The sequence below is a fragment of the Chionomys nivalis genome, chromosome 22, assembly GCF_950005125.1.
Source record: "Chionomys nivalis chromosome 22, mChiNiv1.1, whole genome shotgun sequence".
Taxonomy (NCBI): Eukaryota; Metazoa; Chordata; class Mammalia; order Rodentia; family Cricetidae; genus Chionomys; species Chionomys nivalis.
The window spans coordinates 9611923-9628226 of record NC_080107.1 but is presented as its reverse complement, the minus strand read 5'-3'; the positions used below and the strand labels follow the sequence as shown (position 1 = coordinate 9628226).

At 38.5% G+C, this 16304-nt stretch overlaps 1 protein-coding gene across 2 annotated transcripts in view; it reads right to left on the bottom strand.

Annotated features, from left to right (window-relative positions):
- Window positions 1–3896: 3896 nt before the first annotated feature.
- Atf2 (activating transcription factor 2) overlaps window positions 3897–16304 on the bottom strand; it is a 76305-nt gene continuing 63897 nt past the window's right edge. Inside the window, exons 10-12 of one of the 2 annotated variants that reach the window (XM_057755319.1) lie at window positions 15491–15697; window positions 11250–11355; window positions 3897–6478 (exon numbers count right to left, since the gene is read on the bottom strand). In XM_057755319.1, the coding sequence (XP_057611302.1) occupies window positions 6252–6478; window positions 11250–11355; window positions 15491–15697 (540 nt within the window). In that variant the 3' untranslated portion in view covers window positions 3897–6251. Of the gene's footprint in view, window positions 6479–11241; window positions 11356–15490; window positions 15698–16304 lie in introns of those variants that run through there. The other variant, XM_057755318.1, reaches the window with a different exon arrangement.

Sequence of the window (16304 nt, the reverse complement as noted above, 5' to 3'; positions counted from 1 at the left end):
CACGATGTGAAAAGTTTAAATTATGATTGGAGTTTTCCATGCCAATGTACTTCTAGACAGCCACAGCAAACGTACAAATGTGTTTTATTCGAGTTGCTGAATTATTGATTGATACCGTTTAAGAAACCACTCACTCCTTTTGAGGCACACAGAAAGCTTCTCGAGGTAAAGAAGGTATTTAGCAATAAAAATGACAATGGGATCACATCTGATTTTCAGAATGTTGTCACAAATACATTATAGTCCATGAGGAGCTGCAGCCAGTTTTATTTGAATTAGACTTTTGTGTCAGGAGAATAACCTGAGGGTCTTTGTTTGCAGGCTGCTCTCTTTGAGATGGTTGTTTGGGTCAGCAGACTGCCTCAGTATGTCAGAAGACAGCTTTGAAAGCTCTGGTTTAGTAACTCGTCATGGAACAGAATTTAGACATTTCCACAGGCTGCACATTTTGTGGCAGTAGATGTCATTTGCATACTGAATTGACTTAAAGAGTTGAAATACTTCTCTACAAAAGAGTCTAGTCTCCATTCCTTTCCCCACACAGAAAAAGGATGCTAACTCCCTCTGAACACCCACACCTCAGCTTACAGCACTGATAACTAAAAGGCCCTGGTGTGTAGGGTCATATATTATACAGACCCATATGTACATATTGTATGGCGGCCAGACTCTCAGGCCATAGTTTGCACCTGACCTCACAGAAGGCTGTCACCTAGTCTTTCCAGACAAATCTAACAAAGGATCAGGATATGCTAATATTGTTCTGCTCCTTCTTTGTAATTTAGAGGATGCCTGGGATAGAGACGTTAATTCAGCCTACATAACAGAGCTGGCATACAGAGCAGGGAGATAGGAAGACGTGACAAAATGGGCATAGAAAGGTGTGGCAAAGGTGTGGACGTGACTAAAGCCCTGGTTATCTAGTAAACAGAATGCTAATGAATTTCCCCTCAGTTTACATTTTGGTATAAAAGCTGTTTGGGGGAATAAACACAGGTGGATTTTCAGGATGTGAACTCAGGATTTCATGAGGGATCACTGAAAACTCCCTCCTGATAAAGTTATGTGAGTTGTGTCTTTAATCCCACACCTCCCCTCTGGTCCGGACAATAATTTATGTCCTGGGCTGGCACCGGACCCCGACACTGTTGTACTTTAAAAGCACGGACAAGCATATGGAGTACTTAGGGAGAAAGTTCACTTGTATTCATGGAAATGGTTTCTCACAACCGTCAATCACAAAAGGCTCTAATTCTGGGTCAGTAATCTAGAAATGTCAGATTTAAAATTTATTTTTTCAAAATATCTTTAAAGTACTGCTTTAGGTAACTATGTTCTCTAAGTATGGTGAGTTTGCATGTAGGTTTACCAGAGTTGAAGTCCTAAGTCCTAGGAGTCAAGAAGTTTTCCTACGTTTTCACAAAGTGCCAGGCATCAAACTAATATTTACAGATGTGGAGCTCGCAAAACTTTTCTCCTTCTCTCCCCTCAGTCTGCTCCCCCTTCCCCTCCCCCCATCACCCATGGGCTCCTCAGGGTACGGGGAGTCAACCAAGTTTGTACCATCACCTCCTTGAACCTGACCAAGGCCCTCCCCCATGTCTAAACTGAGCAATTTCTCTCTTCATAGGAAAGAAATGGGCTCCAAAAAGCCAGTTCATGTACTAGGGATAGATCCTGGACCCACCGTCAGTAGCCTCCTGGACTGCCCAATCCCCCTGCTTTCAGGGGGGTCTAGTTCGGTCCTCTGCAGGTTCAGCAGCTATTAGTCCGGAGCTGGTGAGCTCACTAGCTCGGGTCAGTTGTTTCTGTGGGTTTCCCCGTCGTGGTCTTGACCCCTTTGTTCGTATTATCCCTCCTCCCTCTCTTTGACTGGACTTTTAATATCAACTAGCAGTTATCTTTCCTGTCCTCTGAAGTCAAACAAACACAAATCTGAAATTTCAAAACATCTCTCATTTACTGAAGATTAGAGAAAATCTCAGGGGAAAGAAAATACTGCTTGGAGATACAGTGGCTTTGTTTCCAGATCACTGCAGTAAAGTAAAATGTTGTGAGTCTCTCCCATGTAAAGACGATGTTTCTGCGAGACAGTAGCTTAATACACAAGATACTGTGTCTAATAAAACATCATGCACACATGAAAGTACTTCATTCTTAGAAATTCTAGGAACATTTAGCATACTGTTGAAAGATGGGAATGGCCCCAGGGCAGGGCCCATACCCCCAGTTCAAGGACAACACAAAACAAATGCAATAGTGTTTTGGATTTTTGTTCTAGAATGCTTTGTCTGGGCATTTATTTTCCAAATCTTACAGGTCTTCTGCTTATATATTATGGTTTCTGGGTGTGTGAATATGTGTGTCTGAGTCTGTTTCTTGTGCTTTTTTTTTTTGGTTCCTTTCAGCTTGTCTTTATCGTTAATATTTTTTAGGCACTTGTTTTTTAATGAAAGAAAGGTTGTAGATTTGGGTGGGTGGGGAAGCAGTGAGGACCAGGGAGGGGTTGAGGAGGCAATTAGAACATATTGTATGAAAAAAATCTATTTTCAATAAAAAAAAACTGAAAATAAAGAAAAATGGTGATAGAATTGGCTCAAATGAGACTGGAATAACCTTCAGGTAGTAGAAATGCAATACCTTTTAACTGCAAAAATGAGGTAACCATGTGCATCTGTTTGCTGCCACGAGGCATGTCATGGAATGACACACTTGGCTCAACAATTCACTGCGTTTTCAGACTGGTTTAGCTGGACAACTATTATTAAGATGCTACTCAAATGCTGTTTAGATAACTGGCCCAAGTTTTCACTCAGTACTTACTTCATAACTTACTGTTTTCCAACAGTTTCTTGAACCTTCTAGATTATTTGGCTTGGGATTGTTAGGAATACTTCCTAACACGAGCTCTCTGCCGACGCAAAATTCCCAATCAAGCCAAATCACAACAAGCTGAATTAAAGGATACCCAGGTTTAATGGGACTTCTGCGCTCTGACCACCGGGGAGAAAGAGTGAAGACCATGAAGGGACTCTCCTGGGAGCAGTTTAAATAGACTGGGAGAGTGGTCAAGGTTTTGGCAGGCACAGGGGCGGGGCCTCCAAAGATGGAGGCCAGAGACGGGGACTTACAGGGACATTGGACAATTTTAGGAATGTTTAGCACACTGATACCTAGGAGCATTAGGTGTTCACTCACTGAGAACTTTGTAGGAGAAGAGGTCAGTGAAGAAACGGGATAACAGGGTCTGTAGTCTATGGATTATGAGCCATTTTTGAGGACTTAAGCTTCTAAGTGAAAAGGGGATTCAATCTAGGATACGGTGGACGGTGACGGGTTCTGAGAGCTCCGCTCCGGCTGCCCTACTGGGGATGTTACGGTAAGCAGGGACTGGAGACAGCAATCTGAGAGGGGAAGGCAGTATGGATCACGAGAGGTGGCATTCTGGATTATTTCAAAGGTAATTAGGTTGGGTATGGGCTGTGGGAATAAAGAATCAATGACAAGGTTGTTTTGGCTTAAGCTGCTGGAAGAATTATGCTGTCACCAACCAATGAAAGACTGAAAAAGGGCAGATGAGGGAAGGTTAGCTCAGTGTTGGATATGGTTTCCGGTGGTTTCCTAGGTAGTGACAGGTGGGTCTCATGGTTGAAGCTTGGGTGGTGTTCCAGGAGGGGCACATAAACTGAATATGAAGGAAAACCTAAAGCGAGCACAGAGACAGAAACAATGCCTGGCACTGGTTAAAGAAGGGCCTTCCAGAGGGAATGAGTGGCAGTATGGAAATGGAAAGAATATCAGGCTCCTCTCAGAAAATTAAATGCCCTGAAGTGAGGGAAAAAATAGCAGGCTAATCACTTTGTGAGAGACAGATAAAAACAAGCAAATTATAAACATAATTTAAAGATAGAATTTATTCTCTGATGGTTTAGTCATGCAAACTGTACATAAGAGAAAATAGTACAGTTTGTGTAACATTGCAAATATAAGGACTCAAAATGCTAGGTACAGAAGTAGTGTGACATTCTGGAAGTCAAAATGGATTTTTTTGTGTTTATACAACTAATAATGATTTTTATTTGCTGAGTACAGACTGATTTACAATGAGAGCGTTGTCAACCGTGGTAAGTTCGTTAACCATTACATGACTTCTCACATCTATGTATTTCTACTTTACAGTTGCAAGAACCTGTTACCAAAGAACTGAAGCGTTCACAAACCGGAAGAGGAAAGAAAAATGTTGTCAGGGTGCAGAGAGTGAGACATGGAGGCTCTGACCAACCTTACCCATCTACAACAGAAAGAGCTTGTCTGGAGAATTCATGTTTTGTGCCTTTGAGAGCAACTCCTTAGCATAACTATGACAAAACCATGATTGAAACTGATTACTTTAAATATGACATCAGGCTGAAAGTAACAGACACAAATACAATCAGCAACCAAAATGCTCTCATTTTTAATAAGCCAAGTAATAAAATTCCTATTATCTTCATACTTAAAAGTTCTGAAATGTGATTTATATAATTTGCATGTTTCCCAGTCTGGAACTTAGGCAGGTGGGATGGAGATTCCCCTGACCTCAAGGGCACTCCATACAGGCTTTGGAAACGTCAGTCTCATTAAGAGACGGCCCCGAGACCGTAGCAATAGTGTAGTACGGATGCAGGACAGACCACACAGCTTAGTATAAACACATTACAGGTATTTACAGAATGGAATCCTGCTTCAACGCCAGAAGTTGCTACTGGGTAGGACTCAACTATTTTACAAAGTTTTCTTACACACATCTACTACTTTTTTATTTTTATGTTTAACAATTTAGTCTATTTAAAATATTGTACTGTATTTTTAACATAACTGCAGAATAAAAATAGATAATGGCACATTAGAAAACTCAGTATTCCACAGACGACTGGCTATGAGCGAAGTGTAACTACAATCGTCTCATCAGAACAAGCTACTTCATGGAATGTTAGTTACCCAAGCCTGCACAGTAATGGCATCGGAAACTGCAGGCATCTATTGCCAGCATCACACTGAAGGCATCGTTAAACATTCAAGCAAAGATGGCTGGCATAAACTATTGGAAGATGCACACACATACACACATACACTCGTTCTCTCACTCACATTCCCACATTATAATTACATTGTTCTAAAGATAGATACTGATTTTTTTTTCCACGAGAAACATTATCAAAATTGGCTACTAAAAGATAACAGTGCTTTCACAAGAATACGTACAAGTTAGCTCGCAAGTACAAGTACAGCAATGGGGAACAGTCTTAAAATTTCTAAGTCGTAATTTTAGGCTTTTCTGGCAACCACATCATACTTCATTATGCATAAACTTCTCACATTGCTACCTGAAATCTGCAAAACAAAACAAACCACACTCAACAACAGAAACTCAAACAAAACAAACCCCAAAATGACAAGAGCAAATTTTAAAAATTACTAGACATCTGATAACCCTGTATCATACATTATATAATTTCATAGTTTTCAGTCTCAAGAACACAGGTTTAAAATACTGAATTTAAGACTTAAAAAATCAAGTCATTTTTGAAATGCTCAAGATTCCAAAATTTTTGTCTACTTAATCTCACAACATTGCAGGGTGGTGGATGACTCTGGCCAGTTTAAGAATGTGCATAAAGCACTAAGTGTCTCACCAAACTTCCACCCACTTAAAAAAGGGTTTCGGATATTCTTCCTTTTGCATGATGTGCAAAATAAAAGGCAAAAAGATTAAAAGGAACTCTCTGTCTTTTCTTCCCTAGTGCCTTACAATGTTGTTCCTATTACAAAGTCAATAGGGACTCTGCAGAACTTTGGTATAAATGATAACAAGACAACATCACAGCTCAGGGTGAAGGAAGGGGTGGGCAAAGAAACGGAAGTGGGAGGAGTGATTCAGCTAACACCCCCATTTATTAAAACACCACTAAACCAAAGTGAAATAAACCACAATGGATTATACAATTTACACATTGAGCACAGAAAAATTAAAAAAAATCTAACAATATTTATAAAAAAAGCAAAATCAGTCTTCCAGAGACTAAAATCTTGTTCAGTCTGATCGTCTGCTGCTACACCAACTCTAGAGCCAAATACAACTTCAAGTAAAAAAAGGAAAAAAAAAAGAAATTTACAACCACAGATTTCGCATAAATGCAAACTGGTCTTTCCTTGATTTCCCTTTGAAGTCACTCATCAGTATCTAGAGCTGCTGCACGGAGGGTCTTTAATCAACTTCCTGAAGGCTGTGGCTGAGAGGAAGGAGGCATAACCATCTGGGAAAGCGCGGGCTCCGTGCTCTGGTCTGCCATCTGGGTGAGGACTGAAGTAGCCCCGGCTTCCACCTTTGAAGTTGAGCTGACTCCATTGGACGTGCTGACAGAGCTGTGCTGGATTGCTTCTGTGTGTGGGCTGCTGGGCACAGAAAGGTCTTCTGAACTGTCATCTTTATCAGCAGCTGAGTGGAAAAACGAAAACCAAATTTTTTTTTTTAGCAGTATTGATAAAAACCCATTATTGAGTTGAGTCCACACATAGAGCTGGAAGGCATTTTATAGTACTGTTACTCAGGACAAGCCGCACAACTGAAATAAACTGAATCTGGCTCCAGTTAGAAAGTAGGCAACTGTGTGCGCAACAGGCCAAATGAAGGCAGAGCATCATCACACCTGCTAAACAGGTCAGAGAAACGAGGCAGAGCCAGGTGGGTGCTGCATGTATTTAATCTCAGCACTCAGGAGGTAGAAGCAGACAGATCTCTGAGATCAAGGCCAATCTGGGTTATATAATGAGACCCTACCAAAAAACAAACAAAACAATAACAAAAAAGAAGCATCTCTGTTCCTACATCTGTAATCCCATGACATTCCAGAGGCAGCAACAGAAGGATTGCAAGTTTGAGGACAACCTGGGTTCTAGGTCAGCATGGGAGAGGCCAGTCTGGAACACAGCTGCTCACAGATATAACAAGCATGGACTGAGCTACACATCTAACAAACTAGGCTTTCTGCCTAACCATCACCCTGATTAAAAGATAAAAAACAATTTATAACCACATGCACAAACGAGATGAATATTACAAATTTATTTTTGATTATTCCCTCTGCATTTACCAGACTATTTTTTCTACCTAAATTTTCATCTACTGCAGTCATGAATGATTAGAAAAACCTGAGTTTAATGATGCATACATATGAGAATAAGTAATATTCAAAGACTAAATGTCACTAGCTGTTAGAGCTATACAAATTAATTGGGATTCAAATGCACATCCATACAAAACCTAAGATACTGAAACAGAGGAAGCACTCAGGAAAGGGCATTCTAAGTATCCGTGGAAACAAATTTAGAACAGTCAGACTTGAACAACAAATCTCTTACATCTTTATTTTAGTAGACTAGAACTTTATCTGGTGAAAAATCTGATATCCAACAGAGACAGACATGTGTTAAGTCTACAAGTTCTAGATACGACGCGGACACACACACTGGTCCTTCGCATTCACTGGGAACTTGTCAATGACACTGCTCATTCCTTTTTCACATGCGGTAACTCTTGGGGTTTCTTTAATCTGCTCCTCGAGTTCTAGATTTATCACAGTGGAATATAATCCCTACAGCTTAGTTTTGTTTGCTGCTATACAACATAAAATACCATCATACTAGACACATTCTTTTCATTTTTCCTTCCTTCTTTTAGGTTTTTTTTGTTTTTGTTTTTTTTTTTTCCGAGACAGGGTCTTACAATGAAGCCCAGAATTGCCTTAAACTCATGGCCAATCCTCTTGCCTCGGCGTTCTAGGTGCCAGGATTATAGGTGTGTGCTGACATGCCCAACTTGCCCAACTTGGATGTTTTCTATTTTTGGACTTGTTTTTCGTGGCATTAAAAATAAGTTTTAGTTAAGTGTTTTAGAAAGTATCCAGGCTTTCTAGTAAATATGAGAGTGCAGACCAGTCAACTGATGGACCTACTTTCTATTGACAACAATTACCCCGTGATTTGTCATGGACAGTGGGTACCTTATAGAGGGAGAAATACTTGGCAAGTATAATGAGAATAAATGAAATTCCTCATTTTGATCATTTTCTGAAATAGAGAAGTTCTTACAGAATTTATACATCAGCCTCAAATCCATGTATTCTTAAAAAGCTGAATTTAAAATTTGTGAGATGCAATTCTATCTTTTCCATAACGTGCTGTATATGCAAACATGTTTCCCTGAACCAAATCTGACCTCAAACTACAAAAAAAAAAAAACCTCAATCAGAAATCTTAAAAAAAAAAAAAAAAAAAAAAATCAGAAAACATACTCTAGGCAAAAATGAATACTGTAACACTTATAATTCTATTCCACCAACGTAACAGTGACAGTTTAAAGAAAATACTGGCAATAACAATTCAAGTGGAGAAAATATCAAAAAGCTGTTATTTCCCTATTATTCTTCATCAAAACAACAAGCTAAGTCTACATGCTAGATTCTAGTAAAACGTCAATCTCAAAGACAGAGAGGCTGACTGGTAATATGAGAAAATATAACAATATATAGGAGAGAATGACTCAAAATCAAAGTTAAAGGAGTGCGTATCTATAGACTGCAGAACAGGTTAAAGTACATCTTTAGGCAGTACAAAGAATTAAGTTATTTATTTGGTAATTACAATTTGTGTGTATGAAATACTTTTGCAACATATTATATCTGAACCTATGTCTAGTTTTAACAGCTGAGGTGAGAAATGAACAAAATAATCAAAAATATTAGAAAGACTCATATGCTGCCCTCACAGAACCACTTTTAGTTTAAATAAGATGTTTGAAAATTCAACCCCTCTCCCTCTCTGATGTGTTTGAGCATGTAGAAGCCAGAGGACATTTCTGGGAGTTGGTTCTCTCCTTCCAACCTGTGAAGACAGGGCACCCAGCTTTCTGATGTGGTTTCAGGGACAGAACTCAAGCTGTCAGGTTTGCACAGCACATGCTTTGCCCGCTCAGCCATCTTGTAAGCCTGGCAATCCAATTCTTTACCTAAGTTCCCTACCCATGTTCATACATATAGTCAATAATAAAATTTGCTGATATTCAATTCGGGCTTAAGAGGCTTCCTTCCAATTACAATTATACAGACAATAATATAATTTAAATTATACATGCTCATATTTAGTGAATATGATCCATGACAATAAGATCATGAACTTAAGTATTAAAAGTGCATCGTGATTTTTTTAAGTCAGGTTTTATATTATTTAACAATTAGGGTGCTCAATACAAAGTTTTCCCATAACTGAGGGGTTTCTTGGTATGTGGTACAGAACTTTCAGTACTGAATCTTGGTTAGGCAATATTTCAACTGCTAGTACTGCTACTTTTACCTAAAAGATTCATAATAACTTTAAGTTTCATTAAACCTAGCTTTCTTTCACAAATATTTTAAAAGATATAGCTGGCAGTGTCGCGCACACCGATATTGTGTGCTACATTCAGAGTGTGGAATTTATTTCTTCAAGATCTATTTGCCTAATCTCTGTTACCTTGATGACAGACATTAGACTTATATCAAAATTTAAAATAGAATTTTAAGCCAGACACGGTGGCATACGCCTTTAATCCCAGCACTCGGGAGGCAGAGGCAGGTGGATCTCTATGAGTTTGAGGCCAGCCTTAAACTGGTTTATATATAAACGGGTTTACAGAGAAAGTTCCAGGACACCCAGGGCTACATACATAGAGAAACTCTATCTTGAAAACAAACAAACAAAAAACCAAACAAAACAAACTAAAAACAAAAACATAAAAACTGGTTTACATTTATTAAGCATATATTGTCTGCATAATGAAAATAGTTGAGATTATCCAATCAGTAATAAAAGATTTTAAAACTGTAGATTATTTTCAATTAAGTACAACGTAAGAGTTAATTTCCTTCTAATTTTACAAAATCATTCATATAGTTCCAATGCAGCTTTCTTGCTGAAGAAAATCATGTATGCATAATGCTGAACTCAGTAGCATCTATGGAAAATTATGCTCTTAAGTCAGATGGGAACCGTAATGGCCTCATCCCTACAGCAATCACAGTTAATACAAATCCCAAACATAGTTCTATATGGTTCCAATTTACTCTACAATGTGTTTCACTGTCCTGTCAAAATGACTAGATATCAAATAACAGAGATTTATATGTTCAGAACAGACAAAAATCAGTATTCTAAATATATATGGCAAATGAGAGTAGCTACGTCTACTGATTCTCTTAAATTAAAAAATATTGCTCGTTTTGATGAAACTGCTTACAATTGACTACAAGTAAAGATGGTAGCCATTAAGTTTTATTGTAAGTACCTGAGGAACTGTTTGCATCCAATACAAAATGTTTCCTTCTTTTGAATTACTGACATCGGCAAATTAAAATGAAGTGGATACATATGGTTGAAACAATCTTCACATTTACCAATATCCTGAAATACCACTAAATCATAAAAACGGAAGGCCGTGGGTTATGTATTATAAATGTTGCCTAATGCATTCCCAGCTCTGTTATTTGTTAGAAATTTGTGTGTGGCGGACAAAATTGGCTATTTACTCAGGAGTAACAGCTGGTTCCAACACCGTGCATCTTGTCAAGGAGGAGGACATTAGAGAAAGGAAAAAGCACAATTAACCTCTATAAAGCTGGAAACAGAAGACTCTCACTGGTGGTAGTGGGGGGCATAAAGGAAATTTATAAGCAAATAATTCCAATACTGTTGTTTTAGCATTTTTATGACTAATGTGACAGTACCACATAAAACTCACAACCATACAAACACTGTCCAATGCTCACATTATCGGACAAAGAACAGTAGGATATGATAGTATAAATGGAGAGTATATGGTTGAATGAAGACAGCGGACTAAAAAAATTCTCATCATGACTAAATAGGACAGGAAAGGAAAAACTGTTTGGCTCTGTCAATTCAAGACAAAGTGTTAACCTGTGACAATACATGACCACTGATAGTAAAGAGTGTACTTAAATAAATGTGTAGCTGACCAACGGTGATTCATAATGCCTAGAAAAAGCTAGAGGTAGGAAACTTTCCTTCCCAGCCCAGACTAAAATAATCTCGCAGAAACTGCTATTTAATTTAAGCACTAGAACTGCAGCCTGCACTGTTTTACTGGAAGCTCTGCTCACTCTGGCAGTCTGTCCTGATGCAGCCTAGGCTGTAGGTAACGGAGCATTACTCACTGTGATAGCCAGACTTCTTCTGCATGGCGGTGACAGGGCAATCTTTATGAGCCAGGAGAAGCTGTTTCAGCTGTGCCACTTCATTTCTCAGCAGGGTGACTTCGCTCTGGAGAAGAAACAACTCCTGTGCTTACCATCATCAGATACAACACATTTTACTACTTAAAGGAAGTGAGACTTAAGGTATGAAAACTGGATCTTTTTGGCAGATATAAGGGACATACGCTATTTAAATAAATTTAATCAATATATACATCAGTTTTGTGTTTTAGCATTTATACAAACATTTCTAGTTTAAAAAACTGAAATCATATCAACACCATAACTGGCATTCTAGCTCACCATTGCCATAGGAACCCTCATACACTATAGGTTACTCACTGAAGATTTTTATTTTACAAATATTATATGCTCTTTTGATTATCTGAAAACTTGAAAATGTCAGTAATTAGTATGAATTTTCAATGACTTCATTTAAAAATGGAAAGCTTTCATTTTAAAAATGGAAAGTTCATTCTGGAAATACGATTAAGCAAGTTTGTAGTTTAGAAACAAAGAAAATACACTTATTCAAGAATCATGGATCACTAAACCTAACTGCTGAGCATTATCCTGGGCAACCATGATCTGTTTTATTCCTTACAACAGAATGAGTACTTCTGTTGAGTTAGAAATACTATTGATTTAGTAAATGAGTAGCTTTAAAAAATTCATTATTAAAATGTTTCTTCTCATCAAGATTTATATTAATTCTAACCATCTAGGTTTTAACTAATTAAAATCTCAAAGTATTAACAGATGAGAACATTTTGCATACTAGACACATAAAATTGCAGGCACATAATCTACCAACACCTCTCTTTTTGAGACAAGATATCATTGCATCCCAGGCTGGCCTCTTAGCTACAGCAATTCTCCTGCCCTAGACCTGTGTGTTGGGATTACTATTAAATGTGCACCACCAAACTCAATCTCCATTCTACCTCTTAAACCAGAAAGCTGGTTGTGAAATATTTTAGCAGATTGGTCTTATTAGGCCTTCCTAAGTGACTGGTGACAGAAACAAAATCTTGAGAACAAAGGTCAAGCAATCTGAAAAATGAGTGTGTGCGAACAGTTTCCCACACCCTACAACACTGGCAACATGCACTAAAGCACAGAACAAAACTTTATGCTAGTATAACCCTAAACAGTAAAAGGTAAAAGTACATTTAGAATACTGCATTTAAGAATATGTAGTAGGGGCTGTAGAGATGGCTCAGTAGGTTAAGAGCACTGGTTGCTCTTCCAGAGGACCACGGTTCAATTCCCAACACCTGCATGGCAGCTGACAACTGTCTGTAACTCTAGTTCCAGGGGATCTGACACCCTCACACAGACATATATGCTGGCAAAACACCAATGCAATTAAAATTTTAAACAAAAGAATAGGTGGTTGTAGATTCATCTCTAATAACCATGACTTCACTGGCACTGTACTCAGGTAGGTTTCTAGTACCAGACATGGTTTCCCTCTTGTTAAGAGGGTCTTAAGTCCAATTAGAGCTGTTGGTCACCACCAAGGTATGCATGGTACTGCTGCACCAACAGGGTTACTGTGCCATCTGGTCACCGATGCAGCTTATAAGTATCATAGCGGGGTTAAGGCAGTTGACGGCTGCCCTCCTTTGGAAGCACATATGGCACCTTCTGGTACCATGAGAGCTAGTCTTCAGGGAAGCAGCGTTTAGACCGGTTCCAGCTCAGGGATCTTTGGGCCCTATTTCTGAAGGGCATGATGTCTTACCTATTTCTGAAGTGCAATGGGGACTTACCTTCCACCTCTGGGGGTAGGGGAGTGTTAACCAAGGGCAACAGCAATAGACTGTTTTGTGAGTCTCTTGGACAACCCTGGACAACAATTAAAAAGAGGGTGTATCATGTCTAATACTAGTGATTTTGCTAGGTGGTCCTTGGTCTTGGATGAAGTTACGTCCACCCAGATGAGAAAGGTTCATTAAAACTATGCATGTATATTCATACACAGAATATTACAGTTTTTTGGGTTATTTTTTTGGAAATAGTTAAGAGTTCAAGCCCTTGTGGCTTTTCCAGACTTCTACTCCTCTGCTTTTGTACTGACCTCCCGTTCCCACTTCCCGTATCAGAACACTGTATACTGTCATTCCCCTCTGTCTTCCTCCATCCTCCCAGCTCTTCTGTATTTATCTTCCTGCCTCTCCCTTAGGGGCTCCTGACTTTTCCGTTTTCCTGATCAGATCACTTGTACCCTCCTAATCTGCTCTCTTACCCATAAAGTCTGACAACACAACTATCTAAATATTAGCTGAACAAGAATGACAGCAATGAACATGCCAAACTGAACGGAGAAAAGCCCCCAAGGCCTCAACTGAGGAAGGCTGGGAATGGGAGAGATGGCGAGAGATGGTGTTCCTAAGGAAGAGCATACCAACTGCTTGTCCAGTATCAAAGACTCGTCCTCAGAAACATACACACAGGTAGCATTATACAGACTCAGAACCTTGTATCTGGGAACATATATAGTATGTGCAGCAACAATTAGTTGAAAAAAAAAAGAGGCCATGAATTTGAAGGAGAGTGAGGAGGGGTACATTCTGGCTTTGGAGGGAGGAAAGGGGAGAGATGTTTAAAAAAAAATTAAAGGTTTTATTAAAAACAAAAAGACATTTAAATCATTTTGTTAACATGAGTTTCTGCAAATATAAGTAATAGTAATTAATATTCTAACGAGTCTGACAAAGTATGTATAATATGTTTCATTTTATTTAAAAGAAAAGTTAATTTTGTTCTAAAAAACTGTGGAAGTTTTTGAGTAAAATTGATTTGCCATGATGATGATATTTACTAAATCCTAGTATATATTTGGAGTTTATGTTGTTTGGTAAGTCATGATTAATCTGTTTTTCAAATTATTGAAATTAGATGGTTAAAAGTAAGTTTTGTAAATAACTGTTTATTCTAAAATAACCAAATTAATATGCAAAATTCAACAAAGGCTTTAAGAATGTCTGTCTCACAAATGAAAACTTGTTATAAAACTTAGTTTAAGTGTTGTATAGGATGCTAAACAGTTTTCTAAGCATTTAAACAATTATATTTATGGCACACTGCAGATCAATTTAAGGAAGAAGTCAAGTGTCCCTCTTACTGTGAGTTTTGCGCATATATGAAGATTCACTGAAAACCGGGAATGGATAATTCAAAAGACTGATCTAGTCACTGCTCACAGTACCAGCTATTTGAAAAGCTGAGGCAGGAAGGTCTTGAATTTTAAGCAAGTCTGGGCAATTTAGTGCTCTAAGCTCAAATTCCTAAATAATAAAGAAGGCACTAGTGGCAGAGTAGTGAGGCCCTGACTTTCTACTACTGTTCATCTATATAATAAACAACTACAGTTTGTTAACATTGATTTCCAGCTAATTGGTAGTTCAAAAGATACTACAAGAGAATGCTCACAATGCCAAAAGCAAAATTATGAAAACAGGAAAGAAGGAAAAAGGAAAGAGGAAGAAAGGAAGGCAATAAACACATTTGGTGCTACCTGATACTTTTATTGGAAATCTTACCAAAGACTTGAATGGGGAAGAAGCCTTAAAATCTTTATACCACACAAGACCCTAAGAAATGTATTTGAGGCACATCAGCAGGGCAGTATGAAATCATTTGCTCTGCCACTGGCCAAACTGTACCTGTTCTGTAGATAAATAGAATCCTTCAGTTTCCAAAGCTGTCAATCTGGTACCTTTCACAATCACTATATTCACTTAAAATTAAAAAACAAAACACACACACACACACACAAAAACAGGAACAAAATAAAACTGTAATTCAAAGAAAGAATGACAAAACTGCCACTGAAACAGCTTTATGGTTAATATAAACCAAAAACAAACAAACAAAAACCAAACAACAACAACAAACCCCAGTGATAGTTTTAAAGTTTTTGAGAACTTTATAAAGTTCAAGCAAGGTAATTAGGGTATTTGTGAAACACACAAATAAACAGTTATATATAACATTTCTTCACTGTGCCAGTGTTGAAAGTTTGGTATTACTTCAGTCATCATCCACAAAGGTTTAGGAGACCATGGTTTACTACAGAGTCCACACAGATGCAGTATACATCATGTCTTAAAGTGTTTGGAGACTCATCTAGAGAGAAATGGAAAAACTATGTTCCTAACTAATAAACACAAGTAAGCTGCATTTATGCCCCTTACCTGCAGCTGGCCATTCAGTGAACTCAAGTCTTCTGCCTTCTTCTCTAAGGACTGAACCCAGACTTTCCTTTTTTGTCGGCATCTTGAAGCTGCTGCTCTATTTCGTTCCAGAAACTTTCTCCTTTTCTCATCAGGATCTTCATTAGCTGCTCTTCTTCGACGGCCACTTGTATTTTGGGTCTGCGGAGTTGTGTGAGCCGGAGAAGCCTGTAACAACATGGAGGGAAGCTTGTGACATTATTGTGCTGAGTAAATTAACACAGGCAAGGCACGGTATAAAAGGGAGAGAGCTGCTAACTTTATGCTATGAAACTTGATGATCATCATTAGTACTCTGGAACAACATGAAAATCATTCTGTGGCTGAATTCCTTTTAAATAACTAAGCTATGTGATAGTGAAATGCTCGATGTGATGTAGGGAGAATGTCTTCTTTAAAGCATTTGTATTATTGACTGCCTTGCAATGAAGGGACTAATGGCATTCTACTATGCCCTATTCAGTCCTCATCAGAGAAGCTTCTTCCTGTAGCAGATGGGGACAAATACAGAGATCCACAGCCAGACAAAAGGCATGCATGCGCAGGGCTTGTGGAGTTTGCACCAGGTGGGGTCTTAGCGATGAAAGAAGTAGACACATACCCCCATCCCTCACCCAGAAGATACCTTCAATTGGCAGCCACTTGCAAATGAAAAATTAGTTTTCTCCAAGGGAGTCTCACTGGGGAATCAAACTACTTAAGGGTAGGCTGCATGCCCAATAGCAGTGGCTAACACAAAACAAACTCAAAGGAATCTTTGGAGGGTCTTTGTCTC